The 26,294-nt window shown below is 43.7% G+C and overlaps 1 protein-coding gene across 1 annotated transcript in view; it reads right to left on the minus strand.

The window, feature by feature from the left end:
• The window catches only part of fbn1 (fibrillin 1), a 260,794-nt gene that overhangs the window by 208,303 nt on the left and 26,197 nt on the right, over positions 1–26,294 (minus strand). Inside the window, exons 3-6 of the mRNA XM_039771381.1 lie at positions 23,501–23,583; positions 22,887–22,985; positions 6,865–6,960; positions 3,789–3,884 (exon numbers count right to left, since the gene is read on the minus strand). Of these exons, the coding sequence (XP_039627315.1) occupies positions 3,789–3,884; positions 6,865–6,960; positions 22,887–22,985; positions 23,501–23,583 (374 nt within the window). The remainder of the gene's footprint in view (positions 1–3,788; positions 3,885–6,864; positions 6,961–22,886; positions 22,986–23,500; positions 23,584–26,294) is intronic.

The raw sequence follows: 26,294 nt of genomic DNA on the forward strand, positions 1-26,294 counted from the left end.
TTGTGAGCATGTTTCCGGAACGAATTAATCTCACAAACCGAGGTTCCACTGTGTATATATATATATATATATATATATATATATATATATATATATATATATATATATATATATATATATATATATAGTGGCATGCGGCAGGGGGTGGAGCCCAGACGGGACACACAGGAGGACCAGAGGAGGGCTTGTGCCTCCTCCAGACCACAAGGGGGCGACCACCCTGGTTATGTTGGGGGCCACGGGTAGAGGGCATGGAAGCCCAACCCTGTAGGGGCCCGGGGCCACCGCCAGGCGCCGCCCCGGTGCCTGAAGAACCCTGGACCTCAGCACTTCCAACACACCAGGAAGTGCTGGGGGGAAGAAGACTGGGGACACCCGGAGGGCTTCCGGGTGCGCAGCTGGCACTTCCGCCACACGGGGGTGTGTCCGCAGGGTATTGCTGGGAAGCAGCTGGAGCCCATCCGGGTTGGGATAAAAGGGGCCACCTCCCTCCATTCATTAGCAAGAGTCGGGTGGAAGAGGACAGAGCTCGGAGAGAGGAGTGGAGGCGGCCAGAAGGAAGGCACTGTGAAGAGAGGCCTGCACTTTGGGGGATCGGTGCTGGAGGCACTGGGTTTGTGCACTGAACTTTTATGTAAATATTGTAAATAAAATGAGTGTGTTGGGTGTGAAACCATTGTCCACCTGTCTGTGTCCAGGTCCAGTTCCACAATATATATATATATATATATATATATATATATATATTTACACACACACATACATACAGGGGCCACAACAGGGTTGAGCTTCTATGCTCATGACCTGTTGCCCTGCTGGAAACCAAAGCGGCTGCCCTCTGTTGGTCTGGGGGAGAAACTGTCCTGTAAATACTCTGTCTCCCAGTCCTCCCATAGTCAGGTTGTCCTGGCCGGGTAAGGGCCCTGCCCGTCCTCCACAACGTCTAAATGAAAAAGTCTGACGGTAACATGTGTGTGCTTTAGCACTCCTGTTGAGATCTACTGAATTGTTACGTTTGTGCTCACAAACCGATTTGCACAATTCACTTAACAAAGTCATTCAAAAAGAACAAATCAGTCGAAAGTCACCCATCGCTAGATGTCATCACCGTGATCCTATTAAAATCACTTCAACTCTAATCCTTTCATCCAAAATCTTGGATTAAAAATAATAATAATAATAATTGGCTCAAACAGTAAGTTTAATGCTCAGCTTGTTTTTGGTCGTTGTTGATGCTCTTTGTCTTCCTCATTTTGATCTCAGCCTTTTTTTTTTTAAAGCACTAAGCCTGCCTATCTATAGTGGGTGGTGGCCACGCCCCTCCATGTTATGGCCACACCCCATCTGGGCGGGGCAGCCCCAGGCTCTTGAATATAACAAACGTCCTCTGCTGCTTCATCTCACTCAACATCATTGTTTTCTGCTACCCAAGCAAAGCTCGAGGACGGCGTCTAAATTAATATAAATCTTTCCTTCTGGATGTTTTTGAAAAAGAAAGAAAAAAAAAAGTTTAAATTCCAAGCTGTATTTATAAAGTAGAAAAAAAAAAAACAATTTCATATATTTTGTCATAAAGGGCTTGGCCTGACTCAGTCGCTGGGGATATTTGCTTTAGTCATATTTTCCACACAATATAATTTAATTTACGCCACTTTCAATCCGAGGGTCTACATTTGAAAAAAAAAAAAACACAGAAAAGATGGATTTAGCCTAAATGAAAAATGAATGCTGCTATGTATATAAACGCTTAAGGCCATCAAATAAAACACACAGAGCAGTGCGACTGCAGTCCAGAGGAAATCAGTGGCTATCTGAAACACTACTGACTACCCTGACCATTACCATGGTGGGCACCAGGTGTGCTGTGTGTGGTACAGACTGGCACAGTCCGCCAGGAGCAGTATGGTGCTGTGGATGAGTACGTTTAATAGGATCACAGGGAGATTAAGCCTGTCCCAACCCTGGATGGGATGATGGCCTCACCCATATCCACCCCACCTTCATTCATACCTGGCTAACGTAACCGGATCTCAAACCGCCTTAATTCAGTTTGCAGTTATAGGGGTTAAGCCTGCCCCACTAGCAATGGGTACAATTAAGGAGCCACCACTAGACTTGGCACCTGCCCATCAGGACGTATTTATACACACACACCAATATGTGTTCACGGTGGACTGATAAAACTGGCTTAATCCAGGTCAGGATTGACTACAGTAACAGGCAGGAGCCCACCCTGGATTTGTTGTCAGTCCACTGGGGCTCCGTCAAACTCACACCCAGTCACGTCCAGTCACACTTGGCTAACATATAATTGTCAAAATTGTCGAGTCCTGTTGGGGAATTGTGTGTGTCGATAAACCTAACCCTGTAGCTCTGGGTGAGACGCCAACTCTAAACCAGGTGCGATCCCATCAGGATTCACTTACACACACACACACCCCATCATTTTCTCATACCGGACCAATATAACCTGCTTAAACCAGTTCAGGGTTGGGGGTGGAGCTCATTCCTGCAGTACCGGGTTCAAGGTAAGACGGAATCCTGAATGAGATGTTTATTTGCTATTAGTTGGTTTTATGTGTTGTTGCCTCGGTGATGTTCCTTCCATGCATGTTGTGGGTGGATCCCCAAGAGGCGGGGCCACCTGCCAATCACCACCACTTCCTGCCCTCTGCCTATAATGCCTGACGCTCTCCCACAGTTCCTGGTGGTTCATTTCAAATGCACTTGGGAGTTTGGTGAGAGCTTCTTAGTTTAGTTCTGTGCTTGGGTGCTTCTTTAGATTTTTGACCTTATTGCTCCATTTTTGACCATTCTTTGATTACCTGTATTGGGTCTCGTTTACTTGGATTGCTCTTTGTGGTACAGGCAGCTCAATTCACACTTTTTCATTCATATGTGACACAGATCTGAACTTCTTAGAAAAGTGTGATCAGCAAAACAGAATCACGACTGTCCATGATAGATTTCTATGACTTTTGTCACCTCTGATTTTTAATTCCAATCCCCGACATCTCAACTCCCACCGGTCCTCGGTGTCTACATACAGATACAGCAGTGAGGAATGAACTCAATACAACAGCTTAGCCCCCATTGATTTCCCCTCAAAATACAGAACTAGCCCTGAATTGTTTTCCAGAATATTCAGTAGAAAATCAACAGAATCGTTTGTGTTTCTTTAAAAGAACACACATTGCAAATGCACATTGACACAATGGGAAGCTGGAACATCACACACGGCAGATCTTATGTGGCATTCTAACAAAAGAGTCGCACCTACATGGGACTGCAGACTGAAATGGTCAGCTCTGCTTCTTCTCAGGTCCAGAGTTTGGGGTTCGAATATGATCTCTGGGGTCTTGAATGAGGTCTCCTTTGTTTTCTTCAAATTTCCTCCCACATCTCCAGAGATGCGAGTCGTAACTGGCAAATCTAAACTGACGCTAAGTGTTTTGGGCTCCCATGAAGCTTCACTCTTTTTTATTAATAAAGACTCTGCGTTTGCTGGGGTTGGATCGTGATATCCCCCTTTAGTGGGCATTTTAGGAAGTGTTTTAGGAATTATATATTTTGGGACTCCAAGTTCTTTGCAAAAGGAAATTATGTGGTTATTGATTAACTAATCAATTGGCTCATTGATTGGATGACTGGTGTATTGACTTGTATTGAGTGTGCGACTGGTCGTTTGGTTAGTTTTTGTTTGATTGGTTGACTGATCGGTGAGTAACAGACACACACACAGAGGCTCTTCTCACTCCTTCAATGTTCAATTTCCATTGAACCCTTACCTCTCTCACACTGTGTCCCAGTAAATCCGTAGGTACAAGCACAGCGGTTTGGAGCCACGCATCTTCCTCCGTTCGAACATCCATTTTCACAGACGGCTAGAAGAAAAGGGAAAAAGAAAAACAGAAAGTTAGCTTTGCCTTTGAAGTCGTAGTTCCCATGGCGGAGAAGCGTCACAGGTGCAGTAAGGACAGCCGGCCGTCACACGAGGCCAGCAAAGACACTCATCACGGTTGGGCTGTTTTCCTATCACCTGAAGAGTAATAAATAGAATAAATCGTGGCACCAAATGAAATTGCAGCTAAAGTTTACAAACATATATTCAGTTTACAAACTGGCCAAGGAACAGTCCTTCAAAATAATGCAAAGTTCCCAAAACAAAAACAAGGTGATAAAAACAAAATGTAGGAAGCGACCCTTCAGTGCCTGACTGGAGGATCACAACTCCAACCAGAAGAACATGGCTGGAATTATGCCAACCAATGGCAAGAGACCTCTGGGTACAGAAGTGGTGGAGTTGAGCACATTTATATTCTTCTTTGGGCCACATCTGCCACATTCAAATTCAAACTAAAATAAGCTTTACCACTAGGGGCAGCATCTCATCCACACAGTCAACAGAAGCCAGGAACAGAAATAAACGCGTCAACTCGTAGCCCAGTCTACATGGGATTGGCATCATCTACCTGTGTTTGTGTAGCTTTACGTCAGTGCACTTTAGGTTACTTCACAAATACAGAGCAACTAAACGCTAGGTAAAATGTCAAATGACCCAGAAGAAGTGAGTGTGCCCAGTGATGGACGGGCGTCCCATCCTCGGCTGGTTACTGCCTTACACTGATGCTGTGAGGAAAGACTCAGAAAATGTTGATCCAGAAAATGAACAGATGAGATAACAAAATCAGCATAGAGCAGAAGAAGCATATAAGCTGTTGGAAAGAAAACAGAGAAACGTTCAGGCGTACCAGGGGCTATTGAGCTCAAACTGAGAAATAGAGACAGAGAAAGAGAAAGAATGGGCAGCAATCTGTTAGTAGAAACATGAAGGAGGGCACAGGATACAAAAACAGAATTATGGTGACAAATATGAATGGTATTTAAAATATAAAGTATTGTAGTAAGTATTGTAAGTATAAAGTAGATGTTTAAAGCACTATATGAAAGATAGATAGATAGATAGATAGATAGATAGATAGATAGATAGATAGATAGATAGATAGATAGATAGATAGATAGATAGATAGATAGATAGATAGATAGATAGATAGATAGATAGATAGATAGATGGCCAGGGTTCATGCCCAGCCAGGATGTCCCTGCACTGTATCTCCAGGGGAGCAGCTGGGCAGTGCAATACCTCCCCCTGGATGCTAGATGGCCGCTCCCCTGGGTTGGAGAGGGTGCCTTGGGTTCACGCAGGACTGGAGTTGTCGCAGCCCTGTCGGGTCCCACAGGCATCGCCAGGGGGTGCTGCAGCTGGAACTCCTAAGCCCCTGTGGGCAACGTATGCACCACACCCATAAGTGCAGCCGGAATACAGCAATCAAGCACCTGGGCAAACTATAAAAGGGGCCAGCAGCCACCACTCGAGAAGCCATAAATGGGAGGTAGAGGAAGAGGTTGCCAGGGAGGAGGAAGAGAAAGTGCTTAGTAACTGTTGTGTGTTTGGGACTGTGTACAGGGAAGACGTACCCCACAGGTGAAGAAAAAATAAATATTCTATTCTATTTTACACATGCCTCCATGTCAATCTGTGTCAGGTCAGGCTCTATATAGCGCGTTATTCACGATAGATAGATAGATAGATAGATAGATAGATAGATAGATAGATAGATAGATAGATAGATAGATAGATAGATAGATAGATAAAGGCACTATATAACTTTTCAACAAGTATCTTAGTTTTCAGCTTTAAATGTTGTAAGATCTTCATCCAAATCCCAATAAGAGATAAAGAGAAGCGGAGTGGGCAAGTGACACTAAACTGTGACCCTTCTTTAATTGATTTCATATTTCAAGTCATTCAGTGTCACATGTGTGTAAAGTCACTGCCACCTCAGGCTCAGGTGCTCGCTGCTCCCGTGCTCTTCCTCCAGCTGTCCTTCAGCCTGTCTCCTGCGTCACTGTGGAGGAGGTCGTCCCATTCCACCCTGTGAGGGTCTTCACTCATCAATAGCATTTCACTGGGACTCAGCTCTCAACTTTGACTCTGCCATTCTTAACTCTTTATTTCATTGTCTCTTGCTCTAATGTTTTAGACCTGCTTATATTTTGAGGATTGTGTTCTGCGTAACCTAAGTGTGTGTCCTCTGCCCCTAAAGATGGATGGTCTTCCAGGTTCTGAGGTAGCAAAGCGTTCTTGACTTCTAGATTGAGGCTCCAGGTGTAGAGTGTGTTGCTTTATGTTCATCAAGCACAGTAGATTCATTGAGACCAAAAGACCCCTTTGACGACTCTTCTGGCCAAACTGCACCTCAAGGAGCCCTAAGGCTCTTCCACTTACATTTCTTTCAACTTTGCACGAGCAATGGCAGTTTTTCTCACCATGTGATGGTCTCCATTATGCTGTTCTCCATTACAACATCTCAGTGTCTTGAGGAGGTGTAGTGATTGCTGACTTTCTTCAAGGTGGGAGGTTCCTGGAGATCCCTCAATGTTCTTCTGGCCTTCTTTGTGACTCACTGGATGATTTCACACTGATATGGGCAGGATGGCATCTCTTGATTTATTGTTGTGTGGGTGGAGCTCCAGCAATCTGTGTGCCCATTTCCAGACTCATGGGCATCTGGAGCTCTTTGGGACTATCAGATAATGGGAATATTAGATGTGAACATTTCCAATTAGTGCTTGTGAGGTATACCGGGCATTGTGCAGGTCAGACCCACATCAGAATTCCCACATTTGGCTCAAGACATCTTTTTAATTGGAGTGATGGAACTACAGGGCATGGAGGTTTTCACACTGGCACACTTTGCCTACGAAATAAAATTTGCTCTTATTGCTCAACCATGTTAAGTGAAATGAACAGAGATGGGGAGACCGCAAAAGGCAATGACACTGGAGAAGGGCTTCACTTACGCTGGCCGCAGTGTTGTCCAATGTACCCCTTCTGGCACAAGCACTGGTCTTCGGCACAGGAGCCTCCATTCATGCACCTGATATTGCAGTGTTGAACTGGAAAAAAAAAAAATAAGAAAATGACAGGTGTCACTCGACTGGACGTGTCCCATTCTGGCACATTTATTGGCGTTAAACACCGGAGGTTAAAAGAGACAGAGGTGGCTTGGTCATTGTGTGTACTCTGTATGGATCAGGGTTCAACGTGCCTAGAGTGGGTCTCAGTGGAGGGGTCCCTGCCCACCTTTATGAACTGTGAAAAGCAAGACTCTTATCTGATCAGACTAAATGGAGACCCACGGGGCATTACAGACCTCACAGGGCATCAAACTGGGGTACTCACTTGACATCAGGCAAGAGAACGCAACACATCATAAGAGTCCGCCATGTTACGAAAGATGGGGACTCTCGTAACGTGCTGACAAAATGAAGGTAAATGATACTTAAGTGCCAAAACAACAAAACCAAAGATGAAGATGAAAATCGAGGTCATAAGGACAGGAACAGGTCAGGCCGGGTCGAGGAGCATGCACTGGTACAGCGCGTTGCTGCCCCCATCATACTTACGAAACAGCTCGAGAACCTGGTTGGTGACCCCCCCCCCGGGCAAACACACAGTCCAGTCCCACCCTCTGGAAATGACCAACTATCTGCTACAGCCAGGTGTTAGGTGGGCATCCCTTTGGCCTGGTCTAGCCACTCAGGTCCTGAACAATAAGAATCCTGTAAGTCGGATCACCCTTGGGTAATCGTGCCACATGGCCACAGTGCCGTAACTGACGCTCCCTCACACTGCAGGTAATGTGCCTCATTCGGGACTCCGTGAGCAACACAAAGTCAAACCAGCGGTGACCAAGGACTCTCCAAAGAGACACAGCACCGAAGGAGTCCAGTCTTCATCTCAGGTCACTGGATAGCGTCCATGTCTCACAACCATATAGCAAAGCAGGAAGCACCAGGACTCTAAAGACTTGGATCTTTGTCCTTTTGCAGAGATATCAGCACACAGGAATCCAAGAGATCAAGTCAGAAACCAAGAACTATACACGATAGGTTTTTTTATATTTTTAATCCTCAGCTCAGACAAAGACACGGTGAAGTGGGCAGCCATTTAACTCTTTTAGGGAGCATGTCGACAGAAGTCGCCATCCAGGGCTAGAGGGCGACAAAACTCACTGTTACGTCACAGGCATTCCCTCTGTGCTTGGAGGACTGTTAGACTCATTGACTCTGCATCTAATCCTTGCGTGTGCGTGAGTTATGAAATGAAAACAAATGTAAACAAAGGCAAGCGAGTGCTGAAAAGAAAATACTGAGCAGGCGATGTTTTGTGCATTATCGTTGAGTCCGACTCTGATTTTTCGGAATCTGATTTTGCTGAGAGTGATCAGGAGATTGTGCAATAGATTGAAGAACTGGCATCAGCTGATTGGAGCCCAACCAATGCCACCCCAGCTGAGTGCATTCGCGCAGCCAACGCACCTACGGTAGGGTTCGTGTGGCAGGAATACCCAGAGATTGATCCGTGGGAGCCAAACTGGCTACCGGACTTCACAAGACGCCATGGCTCGCTGTTGGACATGACGGATTACCAGCCCGCTGGACTACTTCAGGCTGTTCTTTCCTGAGGCTGCCTTTAAGCTACTGTCAGATGAGACAAACAGGTATGCTGAGCAATTTTTTGAATCGCGGGCTACGCTTGTACCGCATTCTCGTTTTTCAAAGAGGAAACCTACAACAAAAGACGAGATGAAGGGCTTTGTGGCCTTACAAATAGAGATGGGACTGGACTGGCGATATAACTTCCAAATGTGCTTTGTCCCCTGGTAGCTTTGGATAGGTTATGCCGTGTGATGATAGGTACATGATAGGTACCTGATCCTGCTTCTGTGATAACCAGAAGCAAATCCCAAGGGGTGAGCCAGGCGATAAGTTCAGCCCCTGCTTGACATTGTGGAACCAACATATAAACAATTTTATCATCCTGGCCGTGATTTGTCTGTGGATGAATCTAAGATAAAATCCTTTTTTCCGCCAGTATATGTCTGACAAGCCCACAAAGTATGGCATAAAGGATTTTGTACTGGCAGGAGCAAACACTGGTTTCTGCTTGAAAGTAATTACATATACAGGAAAGTATTCCTTTCAAAGAGAGAGCTGTCCCTTGACAAGTCAGGCTGTGCTGGAGCTGCTTCTGGGCTATGAACATTTGGGACATGTTGTGTACATGGACCATTTTTATACATGACCAGAATTGTTCATGGAGCTACAGAGCAGGGGAATTGGAGCTCGTGGCACAGTGAGGGTTGTAGCAGTGCTACTATTAGTGAGAACTGCATCTCCCAGCAGTCCCTGCAGGGGCTGTGGTGGTCAAAGTAGTTTAAAAGGAGGGCAGGTGGCCAAAGGAAAAGAGGGTGTGTTTTGTTGTTGTATTTTGGTTCCGTTTACCTGCGTGACTTCCTTCTGTTTAAACCGTAATTAGTTTTGTGTCCTGGATTGTCTTCTGTCTACCTGTGTCCTGAGGATTGATTATGGATTCATTGGCTTCCCTGCAAGAAAAGGAGCGCTCCTGAACTATCCATCTATCTTCACCCTTACAGTGGCTACCGGTAGGACTGTTTTTTCATGCTCTTTCAACATACAGATCCCTGGACTTACTTCAACATTTTATTTTATATAGCACATATTCATACAAAAAAAATGTAGCTCAAAGTGCTTTACAAAATGAATAGAGAAATAGAAGACACAATAAAAGATAAACATAAGTCAACATTAATTAACATAGAATAAGAGTAAGGTCCGATGGCCAGGGTCGACAGGAAAAACAAAAAAAAACTCCACTTGCGTCATCTATCATTACATCCGGTGTGTTATTCCATGGACTTTGCTGTGTGGAGTTGTTTGTGTTTATATGTTTAATGTATTATCACCGTAGGGGTTGTGGCGGACGGCTGGGGGTGGTACTCAGCCGGGATGCCCAGGAGGACCGGAGGAGGACTTGCGCCTCCTCCAGACCATGAGGGGGCGACCACCCTGATTGCGTTAGGGGCCACGGGTAAAGGGCTTGGAAGCCCAACCCTGTAGGGGCCTGTGGTCACTGCCAGGGGGCGCCCCGATGCCTTTGGAGCCCTGGACCTTGCCACTTCCGCCACACCAGGAAGTGCCTGGGGGAGAGAAGCAGGGACACCCAGAGTGCTTCCAGGAGTACAGCCGGCACTTCCGCCACACTGGGGCGTGTCGGCGGGTGATTGCCAGGGAGCACATCCGGGTGTGGATAAAAGGGGCCGCCTCCCTTCAGTCGAGGCTGGAGTCGGGTGGAAGCAGGACGAAGCAGAAGAGAGTGTGGAGGCGGCCCGGAGAAGGCGGCATTGTGTGGCCAGGACTTTGTGGGGTTTGTGTGTGCACTGATTTTTGACTTATATTGTAAATAAACGTGTGGTGGTGGAAAAACAACATGTCTGCCTGTCTGTGCCCGGGTCCCGTTCACAGGGTACAGGGGTGGTATTATTGTTTTCATTTATATCATTTAATTTCATTATATTCTTAATTGTCATTAGTTCCCAGTGTGCTTTATTTTGTCTCTGTTTTTGAGTGTGCGCGGGTCGTTCCAAGGCTGGGGGCGTCCCTGGGATCTCCTCTACAAAAATAAATAAATCACCGTCATATTGACAGTGTGAATCTTAGCGGCACCTGACTGCTACAGGGTGAACAGGAGACACAGGCCTGCCTTCACAGTTGAAGCCAGACAGGCTGAAGATGAAAAGAGGCGACAATACGGTTTTCATGCAGGCGGAAAACATGGTGGTAGTGGCATGGCACAATACCAAACGGGTGACTTGTCTCTCTACAGTACACGCTAACAATACATGTGAGAAAGTGCAGCAACAGACAATTGAAAAGGAAACTCCAGTGCAACATGTATTATAAGCAGTGCAACGTGGCAATGCATGCAGTGAGCGAGATCAGACTTTGCTTTGCTGTGTAACATGTATGTGATATGTATGTGAAATCATATAGCATGTCGGCTCATACAACATGCAAGACAGTAACATTTGTCAAAAGTAAATATTTCTTGCTGATTTGATATGTTAAACAACTGCTTTGTGTTCTGTTTTTTTTTAAAAAGTTAGTTTTTGGAAAAATATTCAACCCTGGGAAAAAGAAACAGAAAACATTAGCCCTAAAAGAGTTAAACCCACCACCCACCCGACTGCCAGCATGTGATGAACCCCAGAGCCAAGCTCCAAAAGTGATGGGAAAGGTTACCCTGGCAACTGAAAAAAAGTAAAAAAAAGAAAAATTTTAAATATAACACACATGCCCACTGATCCATTAGTTTTGTCTTATCTAATTTTAATTTTAGGGATTTATTCATCCCCCAGAAAGTGTTCAGAATCTACAGGGGTGGGTGTTCAAGTTTAGGAAGTAAAAAAAAAACCACACAGGTGCTGCAGTTATTAGGGCCGCAGTTACCTGAGAGGACTATAAAAGACTCTCAATTGTTGCAGCACATCGTTTTATGCTTTAAATATGATGTTTTTGGGTGTTTTTAATGATTTTTAGCCTTCTGCTCTGGTATATGATTCAATGTAATTCAATTTATTTTCATATTGCGCTCTTTTCACTGTGTACAGACCTCAGAGTCTGATGGTTAAAATTTGTAACACCTCATCACTGAAGTATTTCTTTTTCTTTGATCCAAAGCTTTGACACTGAGAAACGCACACCCTTATTTTTGAGAATGATGACACAATGACTTGACGGGCATCGAACCCTGATCCTTTCCACAATGTGGCTATGTCCAAGGAAATAATGTAGAAAACGGTGCAACTTGCAAGGAAAAGTCGTTGCAAAATGGTGACGCGGCCGATGTAACATTACAAAAAGAATAAAACTAAAATGACGATAATGAGACAAAAAAAGTGAAAAGAAATAAAACAGTCGTCGGTCCTGACAACATGCTGTCAAAACTTACATTATTATGATCTCTGATGTTTAGAAATTTTGTGTTCGTTCAAGCGATAATTTCAAATGGTTACAGATCTATTATGGGATTTTGAACTACAGAGAAGCTGATACTGTGCTGGGTTTTGGTGATTTTTTCTTGCCTCATGACCAAGTCGAATTTTTGTTTTCACCTCAGGCAGCAAGCATTCTGCCGACTGTTGCCATGGAAACCCATCTCGGAATTCTTGGGATGCACTCGTTGGTGATGTCAAATAAGCAACAGTATAAAGTCCAGCCGCTTTAATTATCCTGTTTTGACAGATGATAACCCTTTGGCTAAACGAGTAACTATAACTTCTGGTCTCGATTCTCCACTCATTTTTTTGACCGATTTTCATTTATTCACTTTCCACCGATTATACAAAGCCGGGGCACAGAGGAAAACAGTCTAAGCAGTGAAGCCCACGCATTCCTTTTCCCCAGCCACACTTGTCAACTCATACTGTGGGACCCCCCAAAGCATTCCCAAACCTTCTAGGAGATATAAACCATCTAGAAAGGCCTGGGTCTTCCCTAAGGTCTCCTCCCAGGAGGTTTCTCCCGTAAAACCTTCACAGGGAGACAACTGGGAAGCATCCGTATCAGATGCCTGAACCACCACAATGGGCTCCTCTCACTGCGGAGGGTCAGCAGCTCTACTCCAAGCCTGTCCTGGATGTCTGCACTTCTCACCCCATCTCTAAGGGAGAGCCCAGCTACCCCTTTTGGCCTCTTGTACCTGTGATCTCATCCTTTCAGCCATTACCCAAAATTCTTAACCACAGGTGAGGGTAGGGATGTAGATTGACCGGTAAATAAAGAACTTCATCTTCTGGCTCAGCTCCTTCTTCACCACTACGGTTTGGTATAATGGCCACATACCTGCGCTCGACACCCCAATCTGTGAGTTCAACAAAATGTTTCCGAATTTGGTAAACTTGAGGCAAAGCAACTTTAGCAGGGTTTACGCATCACTGCTAGTCACATGACCCTGACAGATCATATGACCTGTGACATCACCGTGCTGCCTCTCTAAAAGATGGCAGTGCGTTTCACCAAATTTAAAACACAAGAGGAAATGTTATGTTACATGATCTTGGATATGTCTGACATGTTGGGAATTTGAATTTTGGATATTAAATTTCTGGCTTTGATCATTCAATCTGTTTGCAAGACGTTGTGTTTTGGATACCAGTTTGGCTTGGGGTTTTATTTTGGTTTCCTGGTTACTCGTTTCTCTGTGTTCAGATCCTCGCGACGACTGGCTATTGTCTTGTCTCGTCCATTTGGCTTGTTTGCATCTCTGCCTCTTGGAAATAAAATGAAATAAATTCATAACAGATGCTGTCCAAACTATTATCAGAAAGGAAAAGCAACGCATGTTAAGCCACATCAATTTTTCCAAAAAAACTTCAAAGACAATTGCCTTTGTTGTTAGGATTATATTTGTGTTTTGTGCTGTTTTTTGTTTGATGTGAATGCTGTCATATTTTCCCACACTCCCGTGTTTGTTCTCTGTATACATTTTTAAGTCACCTAGAATTCTGCCCTGGTCCCTTTCTCTATAATCATGCATTCAATAGGGGGATGCCCAGCGCTGCCCCAGGGTGAAATAAAGTGCAAGCATGGTCACCGGAGGGGAAAATGTGGGCACCAAATTGGAAGGTCAGTGCAAAGCAACTTTACATACCTGTGGCAAGTCCTAAAATCGCCTCCTGCAGCACTTCCTGAATAAAGTGCACTAAATAAAAGAACTTCCTCAAAGGGGCACATTTTCTGGAGGACACAAAGCCTACGGTCTCCCCCGACACTAACAGAGAATCTGTGCAAAATCTGATGGAGGTAGAAATTTACAGACCAGTCAATGGCACATTCACCTTATATATTATGTGGGGTACAGCCCGGACACAGACAGGCAGACATGTTGGTTCACCACACACGTTTATTTACAGTCTAATATTTACAGTAAAGTATATGACCTAGTGCCTCCAGCACCGATCCCCCAAAGTCCAGGCCTCACAGTCTCCAGTGCCTTCTTTCTGGCTGCCTCCACTCCGTTCTCTCAGCTCCGTCCTCTTCCACCCGACTCTTGCTCTTGACTGAAGGGAGGCGGCCCCTTTAATACCAGCCCGAATGGGCTCCAGCTGCTTCCCGGCACTCCTCCGTGTACACACCCCTGTGTGGCAGAAGTGCCGGCTGCGCACCCGGAAGCCGTCTAGGTGTCCCCAGCCTTCTTCCCCCCAGCACTTCCTGGTGTGGCGGAAGTGCTGAGGTCCAGGGTTCTTCAGGCACCGGGGCGCCCCCTGGCGGTGGCCACAGGCTCCTAAAGGGTTGGGCTTCCAAGCCCTCTACCCGTGGTCCCCAACACAACCAGGGCAGTCACCCATCGTGGTCTGCAGGAGGTGCAAGCCCTCCTCCGGTCCTCCTGGGTGTCCTGGCTGGGTACCACCCCCAGCCGCACGCCACAGTTAGAAGATCTGATAATATTCTGTCTGAGGCACTGGCTTTAGTTATGCGACTGCCTTTTTATGTGGCCTTCCTTTTCATGTTGAATTTGTAAAATCTGTTAGTCTTCAGATAGATAGACAGACAAATTCTGCAATCAGGCAGAAGGCCAATCAGAAAAGGATGGCTGGAATTATGCCAACCAATGGTAAGAGACCTCTGGGTACAGAAGGGGTGGAGCTGAGCACATTTATAGTCTTCTTTGGGCCAGTGTCTGCTTTTAGATCTCTGCCACGTTCAAATGCAAACTAACACAAGCTTTACAACTAAGGGCAGCATCTCAGCCAGACTGTGGGCAGAAGCCAGGAACAGTAATAAAGGTGTCGACTCGTGACCCAGTCCACTTGGGATTGGCATCATCTACCTGTGTTTGTATAGCTTTATCTCAGTGTACTTTAGGTTACCTCCCTAAACACTAGGTAAAATATCAAATTTGAAGTGACCCAGAAGGGAGTGTGCCCAGTGATGGACGGGCATCCCATCCCAGGCAGGTTACTGCCTTACACTTGATGCTGTGATGAAAGACTCAGAAAATGTTGATCCAGAAAATGAACAGATGAGATAACCAAATCAGCATAGAGCAGAAGAAGCATATAAGCTGTTGGAATGAAAACAGAGAAACGTTCAGGCGTACCAGGGGCTATTGAGCTCAAACTGAGAAATAGAGACAGAGAAAGAGAAAAAATGGGCAGCAATCTGTTAGCAGAAAAATGAAGGAGGGCACCGGATACAAAAACAGAATTATGGCGACAAATATGAATGGTATTTAAAATATAAAGTAGATACAGATAGACGTTTAAAGCACTATATGACAGACAGACAGATAGATAGATAGATACTTTACTAATCCCAAGGGGAAATTCCATACAGATAGACAGATAGACAGCATACTGATAAAAGCAATATTAAATTAAAGAGTGATAACAATGCAGGTATAACACACAATAACTTTGTATAATGTTACTAATCCCCGGGGGAATTGACAGACTCCAGCAGCAGCATACTGATCTCCTCAGTCTGTCAGTGGAGCAGGATGGTGACAACAGTCTGTCTCTGAAGCTGCTCCTCTGTCTGGAGATGATCCTGTTCAGTGGATGCAGTGGATTCTCCATGATTGACAGGAGTCTGCTCAGTGCCCGTTGCTCTGCCACGGATGTCAAACTGTCCAGCTCCGTGCCTACAATAGAGCCTGCCTTCCTCACCAGTGTGTCCAGGCGTGAAGCGTCCCTCTTCTTTATGCTGCCTCCCCAGCACGCCACCGAATATAAGAGGGCGCTCGCCACAACCGTCTGATAGAACATCTGCAGCATCTTATTGCAGATGTTGAAAGATGCCAGCCTTCTAAAAGCCTGAGCAGAACCTCCTTGGTCTTTTACTCCACACATCAAGGCGCTATATAACCTAACATTCTGTTTGCCTTCTTAATGGCTTCTGAACACCGTCTGGCAGTTGATAGTGGCGAGTCCACTACATCTCCTATATCTTTGTACTTTCGATTTTCAGTCCTCCCATTGTGTATTCAAACCTCGCATTTTTACTTCCTACGTGTAATACTTTATATTTACTTCCATTAAACTTCATCTGCCACAATACAATAGTTTTTGGTAGACACCTTTCAGACCTAATCCAAGTAAGAAGTTACGCTCTACAGGTAAGAAAAGCCAAGCTGTGCAAACAACCAGTTTTATAGATAAAGGAAAAGGGCTTGACAGGCATGTAGGGCAGGACCGAGTTGTTTGGAGAAGGTTGATCAAGCATATCAACCCAAAATAGAAGTGAGAAAAGATGAAGAGGAAGTAGAAGAAGACTTCAATGAATGAATTACCCACACTAAAGAAATGCTAGTGCTAAATATTATCCCATTATGTATTCATTTGTCATCCAACACCCAAGTGCCTACTATGATAATTGATCGGTTTCTAATTTTGGTGTGGCGGATTTGTGACCCATTGCCTGAACTCTGGGAGATTTATAGATAGATAGATGTGAAAGGCACAATAGATAGATAGATAGATAGATAGATAGATAGATAGATAGATAGATAGATAGATAGATAGATAGATAGATAGATAGATAGATAGATAGATAGATAGATAGATAGATAGATAGATAGATAGATAGATAGATAGATAAGGTGCACATGGGTGCCCACAGGGGATGCTGGGTATTGTAGTCCTGGAGGACAACCCTGTTGGGTCCCATGGGGGAGCTGCAGGACTAGGGAGTCCCTATGTTATGGGGTCTCCGCCTCACTCAGAAGTGCTGACAGACCCCATATGTGGAAGATCACAAGCACTTATGGGACAACTACTGTAGAATAAAAGGAACTGCCAACCTCGCATCAGGGAGTCAGAGTCAGGTGGAAGTGGACAAAGCTTGCGAGGAGTAGTGGAGGAGGCAGTGAGTGTCTGAGAGAAAGAAGACAAAGGGTGATTTATTGTGCTATTGTGGTTTATTGTACTTGTGGCTGTGGTAGGAAACACTTATAGGGAAGAGTTTGCCACAAGTAAAACCTCTCTGTGCTTTGAACTTGTGTCCTGAAACTGCTTGTGTTGGGTGTTTGGGGAGCTGGAGCTCCCCCTACGGTCCACAATAGATAAATTCTTGATTTGAAATTTAATACTTTACGGTGGCTCCAGATCAAGAAAAATATAAATATTACAACAAACAGCATCCCGCCAAACGCACACAAGATCCTCTGACCTGGCTAATAAGAGAGCTGTTGCCATCTAATAACAGGCTTGCAGATGGAGTGAGATGTGATCAGATCTGCCCAATTGTACCACAGGTTTACAGTGGAAGCCTTTTAAGTTTTCAATAAAGCCAGTCCAGTTGTTGTGTCCACAAGTGAAATATGACACATGCTGATGGAAGTTTGTCATCGTTCCTTCCAAAGGTCCCTGAAGGTGGTGGCTCGAAGCTGCAGTACCTGAAGTAGACGTTCACAATTGCCGGTAGCCTTTTGTTTAAGTCTGTGTGGAGTAACAGCATTGAGTGCCTCACGGTTGACTGAAGAAAGTGGGACTATGGGTTACCATTGCAGTTTCGAGGGGTGTTCTTTGTGGTTAGTCTTCGTGCAGTTTCAAAACCCATATCCAAATAGATATAAGTGTGATGCAAGCTGGTATACAACAAACAGTTCTGGTACGCAACGAGAAAATCAGACGTGGTGGTACTCCATACTGGTGGGCACCTGCCTGTTTCAACCCCATGATGGGTGAAAACGCAGACTCTGATCATGCCCTGATAGTCAGTCAGTCATTTCCCAACCCGCTATATACTATAACACAGGGTCACAGGGGTCTGCTGGAGCCAATCCCAGCCAGCACAGGGCACGCAAGGCAGGAATAAATCCCCGGGCAGGGCAATTTAGGATTGTCAAAATGCACCTAACCTGCCTGTCTTTGGACTGTGGGAGGAAACCGGAGCACCCAGAGAGAACATGCAAACTCCATGGAGAGAGGACCCGGGAAATGAACCCAAGTCTCCTTCCTGCAAGGCAGCAGTGCTACCACTGCGCCACCGTGCCGCCCTCTTGGTTACAGTCTGTGTCAAATTTATTTTAGTATATACAGGGCAAAAAGATTCATCCGATTTCAAAACGATTTATTTCACCTGTAAATCATTGCTGAACATTGCAGTAAATTGTAATTGATTTAGGTGGGCATCAAGTGATCACTTTGGAGTTTAGGATTAAAATTGACTTTCACTTTTAAGTGAGCGCATGTGTGCCTAAAACATAGGAAGACAATTGAAGAAACACTAAAATTGTTGTCTGGTTTTGACCAACCGCACGGACCTCTTGGCTTCTTGCAGTGGTGAATGATTCATCTGCCCAGAACTTGCCAGTCCATTTCCTGTCACCTTGGCACCACTGTACTGAAAGTCAGTCATTTTCCAACCCGCTATATCCTAACTACAGGGTCACAGGGGTCTGCTGGGGCCAATCCCAGCTAACACAGGGCGCAAGGCAGGAAACAAATCCCAGGCAGGGTGCCAGCCCACCGCAAGGCACCCACACACACACACACCAAGGACAATTTAAAATCGGCAATGCACCTAACCTGCATGTCTGGACTGTGGGAGGAAACCGGAGCAGACACGGGGAGAACATGCAAACTCCACCCGGGAAGCGAACCCAGGTCTCCTAACTGAAGGGCAGCAGCGCTACCCACTGCGCCACCATGCTTCCCTGTACTCAAAGTGAATGTGTGATTTCAGGTCTGTTGAGCAGGTTGGGTCCTCCCATGGTGTCTCGCTCTGGAGAGTTTTCAGTAGGCCATTCTTGATGACACCACTAACTGACACAACATAGCATTCTCATACCTCTTTGTTTCAATTCTGGGTAACTCAGTACAAGGCAGGAAACCACCCTGGACAAGATGCCCGTCCATTACACATCCACACCTGCACAGAGGAAATGTACATTTTCTAATTAAAGTAATAGAAATGGAGAAACCCACACAGACACAGTGAGAATGTGCAAACTCCACAGAGACGCGACCCCTAACCACTGTGCCACGTCTAAGGTGGCTCTGGGGTACTGAATGTGACCCCGGCCAGGGATGATCCCCTGCCTTGCTCCAGCTGCTGTGACCCTAAAAAGGATTTAAAAAGACAAATTGAAAAGTAAGCCCACCTAACTGATGTGAACAGTACGAGGCTGGATAAGCAAGGGTCTAATAGGGCAAATGGTTGCAATGTTTCAGGCACCAACTCTTTATGTTGATTTTTTCAGTGACTTATTGTAGTAATGAATCTTCTATTAAATGTTTCAGATACGACACCAGTTGGCTACTCCAGTACCCAAAGTGCCAACCTTAGGCCATAACGGACGTCGGCACAAGAGTCTCCTCAACTCGCACTGCCCGGGACATTTTCTTTTTTTTTTTTTTGTTCGCTCAGTTTAACAAAAACAGGAGGATTAGGCAAGGGGCAGGAAATGATATCATCGTTCAAGCAGGGTAGGAACTTCAAACCATAAACTGATTTCAATTAGGGTGACCCTTGCCAAAAGCTAATTTCACATCCTACACGAACAGCGCAGCGATGCAATCTGTGCCCTTAAAAAAGAGAGAGAGACGAGTGAAAGACGAGTGAAAGACGCATTTTCAACTTCTTCATCACCTCATGCTGGCAGACTCCTGGATGAGGTCAGCGTGATTTCCACGGCTCTCGCTTTGTGCCGTCATCTGTCTCTTTGAATAAGGTGACACTGTGCACTGCAGGAAGGTCTAAGTGAGGGGCGACTCTGTAGGATTTCATTACCTTGTAATATGACGGACCCCCACTTCTACACCTTGCTGTTTTTCGCTATATGCAGTAAAGCCTCGTTTACTAATGCGTCTATTGGTTTTTGTCACATATGGTCATTACTGCTGCCCCCACACTGGTCCAGTGTCCTGGGTTCAAATCCTGTGCTCTATAAAGTACCCAGCAGCCATACTTGAGTAAAAGTAGAGTCACCTCTCTGAAAAGTCGCTCAAGTAAAAGTAAATTTTAAGAGAAGGGTCTAACTGCAGCCTGCAATACCGATAACACAGGTCAGGTGATGCCCACAATGTCAGTCACGAAACACCCTTTGAGTCAGATGACCCTCCCACAACCCTAACCTTAACCGTGTGTAACGGCGCCCTAATGTTAACCCTACTGGCGTTACGTGACGGACGTTGAGGGCGTTTCGTGATGTTGGGGTGTTACATGACTGACCTCATAGGCACTGCGGTCTGCAATTACACTCTGTTGAACTTTAACCTAAGAAATCACCACAAACAAACGTTTTAAAGTGTCTTGAGATGAAGTGTACAAGTACTGTAGATGAAGGATCTCTGCCTGCTTTGCTCTCATTCCTAGTCAAAAAAGTCCATACAGTACAATCTTCAAATAACTCTTAAAAAGTTCCAAATTTAAATACAAACTTATTAAATAACCTTCACCCTAACCCTTCATATAATATAAACAATAAAGCAGTGCCATTGTGTACTAGTAGACATTTTAATGATTGCGTCCGAGTTCAGGTGGATGTGTGCTGACGGGGGAGACACAGGCAGGCGTCCTCCGCCTTTAACAGTTTCAACTCCTAAGCAGTGAGTCGAAGAAATTAAGGCACATAAAATGTGGGCTTATATTGTAAATAGTGTTGAATTTGAGTCAAGGGCCGTTACGCTCACACTATATGAAGCACTGCTGAGACCCCATCTGGAGTCCTGTGTGCAGTTCTGGTCAACACACTACAAGAAAGACATAGCAGCACAAGAAGCTGGGCAGAGGAGAGCAACCCAGTGCATCATGGGACCGGAGGACATGACCTACAGGGACAGACTCAGAGAGTTCAACCTGTTTAGTCTCGAGCAGAGGAGACTGAGTGGGGACCTCATCCACGTATTTAAAATCCTCAAAGGCATTTAACTTTTACCTTAACAACAAATCACATACTCAAGGACATCAGTGGATATTAAGGGGAAGTGCAATTAGGACTGCAGCCAGGCAGCTCTTCTTTACGCAAAGAGTTGTGGGACTCTGAAAGAAACTTCTGAAACATGGAGGTGAAGCAGAAACCCTGACAACCTTTAAGAAGAATCTGGGTGAGATACTGGGATAACACGGCTATTTACTAGTCCAGTTACTTATTATTTATCTACCTACCTCCGAGTTTAGCATAATGCAGTACAGTACAGCATAGTATAGCAAAGTAGAATAAAGTGTAGTATACTCTATTTTTTCTTGTCTTGCACTAGTCCTCTGTTATTTTATATAGCATAGCATAATATAGTTTAGCATGGTATGGTATAGTGTAGTGCAGTGGCTGGAGTAGAGTGGAGTATACAATCATTTTTTTAACTTGTCTTTTCAATGCCACTGTGTTATGTTACATATACAGCATAGTGTAGTATAGTATATAGTAGAGTATTTTTTTCTCTAGCAATAGTCCTGTGTTATGTTGCACAGTATAGTATAGTATAGCATAGAATGATGGAATGGAATATAAATTTGTGGACTATAGTGTAGCTTATTATCATTTTTTTCTTGTCTTGCACTAGGCCTGTGTAGTATAGTATAGTATAGTATAGTATAGTATCGTATCGTATCGTATCGTATCGTTTTTTACTTTTCGTGCCCTGGCTCCATGATATGTTATAGAGTAGAGTAGAGTTTAGTGTAATATGTTGGAGTACACTATAGTATAATTTATTATTTGTCTTCTGCTGTTCCTCTGTTATGTTATACAGTATAGTATAGTATAGCATAGCATAGAATGATGGAGTGGAATATAAATTTGTGGACTATAGTGTGGCATATTATCATTTTTTCCTTGTCTTGCACTAGTCCTGTATAGTATAGTATAGTATAGTATAGTATAGTATAGTATAGTATAGTATAGTATAGTACAGTACAGTACAGTTTTTTACTTGTGCACTGGCTCCATGTTATATTATGGAGTGGAGTAGAGTTTAGTGGAATATGTTGGAGTACACTATAGTATAATTTATTATTTGTCTTGTGCGGCTCCCCTGTTATGTTATACAGTATAGTATAGAACAGCATAGCATAGAATGATGGAGTGGAATATAAATTTGTGGACTATAGTGTAGCATATTATCATTTTTTTTTGTCTTGCGCTAGTCCTGTATAGTATAGTATAGTATATTATAGTATAGTATAGTATAGTATAGTATAGTATTTTACTTGTCGTGCACTGGCTCCATGTTATATTATGGAGTGGAGTAGAGTTTAGTGCAATATACTGGAGTACATTATAGTATAATTTATTATTTGTCTTGTGCTGTTCCTATGTTATGTTATACAGTAAAGTACAGTAGAGTATAATTTGGTAAAGTATAGTACAATATAATTTTTTTACTTGTCCTGTGATATGTTATAGAGTAGAGTAGAATTTTTTGTCGCCTTGCAGAAGTCCTGTGCTTTGTTATATAGCACAGGACAGGACAGGACAGGACAAGACACGACACAACACAGGATAAGATAGGATAGGATAACTTTTTACTTATCTTGCACTGGTCCTGTGACATGTCATATAGTGGAGCAGAACAGAGTTTAGTGGAGTATAATATAGTATCATTTCTACTTGTCTTGCAAAGGTCCTGTGTTATGTTAAATAGCAGAGTAACGTTTAGCAAAATAAACTATAGTATTGCATAATTTTATACTTGGTTTGAACTGGTCCTGTGTTAAATTACAAATGTTCTATCTGTTGCACCACGGTCCTTGAGAATATTATTTTGTGCTACTGTATGCTGCAACACTGAGTGTGGATGGCACGACAATAAAGTCGTCCGATTTGACTGTTGCTTCTTGCCTTGTGCTGAAACCCACTAAGACCTTCTAATGTAAAACATGGCTTCATCTTGTGGAAACAAGGAACAAAAGTGAGCCTCCTCATATCCCTTGCCATTTCAAGGTACAACCAAAGACAATGGGGTTTTACTTAATATTACTAATAAACTCTTGAGGCGTCATCATGGTTTGCTTACCTGACTTTGATCCACAGGAGGGTGCTAGCTGGCCATTGGTGCAAGTACACATGTTGGGTCGGGAGCAGAAGCCATCACCACAGGAGCTTCGGCAAATTGCTGCAGTGACACAAGAACATCTGTTAGGTGCACACAATGAGCTCTTTCTTAAAGAAAACACACAATTAGCAATCCACCAAAAAAAAAAGAAGATATCATTAGTCCCCAAAATCAGACAGGGCATTTCCCAGAAACCGACATGCCAATTGAGTGGACGTGAACACTTTTCAGACATTATAACTGATCTAGGATGGGCGGAGTTCACAAACGTAGGACCTCTGATTGGTCAGATCTCAGGTATTTTAAACAGAACTGTTGTGATTGGTGATTAGACGTCATGTGCTGAAGTGCAGCTAGCAGGGCTTTGTGGATAACCTGAGCACAATCTGGAGTTCCACAGCAAAGGGTCAGAATACTTGGGAGGTAATGCTTTAATATTTGATTTTAAAACTATTATACTCTGATATTTAGATACAGGATATTGTGGCCAGCTAACTGCATATCATCCCCTCGGACTGGAACACCTTTGACTAAAACATCAACACCAAATGGCACAACAATCAAACTGTACTCACGGACGATGCACTGGTTTCCACCTGACAGGGTTTTCCATCCTGGACAGCAGTAGGCATTGTAGTGTGATCCACAAACATTTGGTCTGCAAAGAAAAAGCATGAAATTATTGTTCTTCATAATCTTCTATTTTTAAAGCAAGTTGGGCTCTGGTAGGGCTGCCAACTCTCTTTCTCTGGAAATGAGGACTTTGGGTCGGAAAATTAGGACTTTGGATGACGCCTTTCCCTGTGATGCCGTAATATGCCTTTATACTGTCCTACGGTTTTTTAAAATTATATAAATCTTTAGTCGCAGTTTATCACAAGGATTATGATATGATGGCCACAGTCGCAGGCAAACTAATAAGCCATTAAATATTGTGAATATGTCAAGCCTCTTAAATTAGCAGACTTCATTCCTTCCATTCTCATTGGGATAGCTTAACTGTCGTAATTCTGTCAAAAATGATACACATGGTAAATTCACTTCTAGGGAAATAAAAATATTTTTACTCTTTTCAATTTAGTTTATTTGCATTTATCTACATTCTTTTACATTTTTCCACTGGAGCCCTTTTTCTTAATAAATCCGATACAAGTTGATAAAACAAGGTGTCACACACATGTGCATGGGAGGCACTGAATGAATGTAATTCCACGCCAGACCAGGGGGTGGCGGACTGCATTGGCTCTCTCTCTCTCTCTCTCACTTCTCTGTAGACCAGTTACAGGAAATCCCGCCTGGCCCTGATGACATCACTTCCGGTTCCGGACCCACCGATGACACTCTCCCTTAACGCCGCCATCTCTGTGCTATCAAATCAGTTGTGCTTTGGACTCTAACCTGTACACGTCTGTACATCAAAACTATCCATTTTGCAGCCAGAAACAATAGACGGGTGGCTGCTTCAAACCTTTTGGTGGCTGCTTTGTTGTTTGTCTTTGACAAAGGATATTTGTTGTTCAAGTAGTTTGTGAACTTCCACTTTCTTTATGGCAAAATGGCATTTATATGGCAGGATTAATGTGTGATTCTTTTTAATTAACTGAAACTTTAATAGTTGACTCATTCATTTACAATTATAAATCCACTTTGGAACAATATTCAAATATTGCAAAGCAGTACTTACTCGCACTTAAATACGATGGACTGTACCTGGATGTGTGAAATTTCTTGTGTAACCAGGCTGCTGAAAGAAGACTAGAAAACGTGAACTTGTAATTTCGATTTTGAATCAATTCACTTTGTTTCGCAAATTAGGATTACAAATAATGAAGGAAAGGAGCAACATTTATGACGAACTCAAAAGATGAAGTGAAAAAGCCAAGTTGGACAGACATGGACTATTCTCGTCAATATCTGCATTGTTTACTACCGGAATGGATAAGAAGATTCTGAGAAAAAAGTGTGCGCATTACTTCCCCAAATGCTGATTGGTGTACAGCTTTAAATTTTTACCAATAATATGGAGATTTTCAAAATTTTAGGAGCCAGAATTGCGAACATTTTCAGAATTTTATAAATTCCTCCCAGACAGTCCATGGTGCGTTAAAAACGACGACATGTCCAGGAAAATGAGAACGGCTGGCAGCCAGCGTAAAGGCTCACACTTCCATAAAGTGGACTGAGGCAAAACAAATAGTTAGCCTAAGCATCATCTGATGGAAGTGCCAGAACGTATACTGGGAGTGGGTGTCCATCACCCCTTAACATACCTGACCAGATACAGCGCTGCTTGAAAGTCAGTGAACCCTTCAGAACTTTCCATATTCCTGTATGATGTGACTTAAAGCCCAGACTGGGGCCTGGGTGGTCTCATGGTCTGGAATCCCTACAGATTTTATTTTTTTCTCCAGCCGTCTGGGGTTTTTTTTTGTTTTTTCTGTCCCCCCTGGCCATTGGACCTTACTCTTATTCTTTGTTAATTAATGTTGACTTATTTTATTTTCTTACCGTGTCTTTTATTTTTCTATTCTTCATTATGTAAAGCACTTTGAACTACTTTTTGTATGAAGATGTGCTATAGAAATAATTGTTGTTGTTGTAAAGCATCATCCGATTTTCACACAACTCCTAAAAGTAAGTGTGGAGAACTTAACTAAACAAAATGAGACAAAAATACCACACTTGGGCATTTATTTAATAAGAATAACCAACCCTCGGGCCTGTGCTACACGCTAGCCACATTGCGGTTCTGCCGCTCGCCTATGGGAATGTGGATGTACGGTGATCCCTCCTCGATCGCGGGGGTTACGTTCCAGAACCCCCCGCAAAAAGTGAAAATCCGCAAAGTAAAAACCATATGTTTATATGGTTATTTTTATATATTTTACGCTCTTATAAACTCTCCCACACTCTTATAAACATTTCCCGCACAGTTATACAGCATAAACCCTTTATATTCTCTTAGATATTAGGTAAGATTCGTTGAAACTATGTATGTAAACACACTGTTTATATACAGTAAAACCTAATTATTACTTTAAAGATATCGAGCGTCTCCGATATCCCATATGTTACAGCCATTACGATAGACAGGCCACCAGCAATAAAAACGTACAATGCAAGAAAAATTGTATACAGTAAAATGTGTGTACAGTGACACTAAACGTACGTAGAAAATGAATTATGGGTAGTCACCAACAATGACTTGTCCGATAACAATGAGTTGAATTTTAACAAAGGAGCCTCTTTAAGCGATTGTTTGTATCACTGCCGTCGTCGTCGTCTGGAGTTTCTTCTTCCACTGAAGGCGCACTAGGCGGTGTTTTGCGGGTAAGGAACATTGTGATTGGCAGTTGCTGGCGCTGCTTT

Source organism: Polypterus senegalus, chromosome 12 (genome assembly GCF_016835505.1).
Source record: "Polypterus senegalus isolate Bchr_013 chromosome 12, ASM1683550v1, whole genome shotgun sequence".
Classification (NCBI taxonomy): Eukaryota; Metazoa; Chordata; class Cladistia; order Polypteriformes; family Polypteridae; genus Polypterus; species Polypterus senegalus.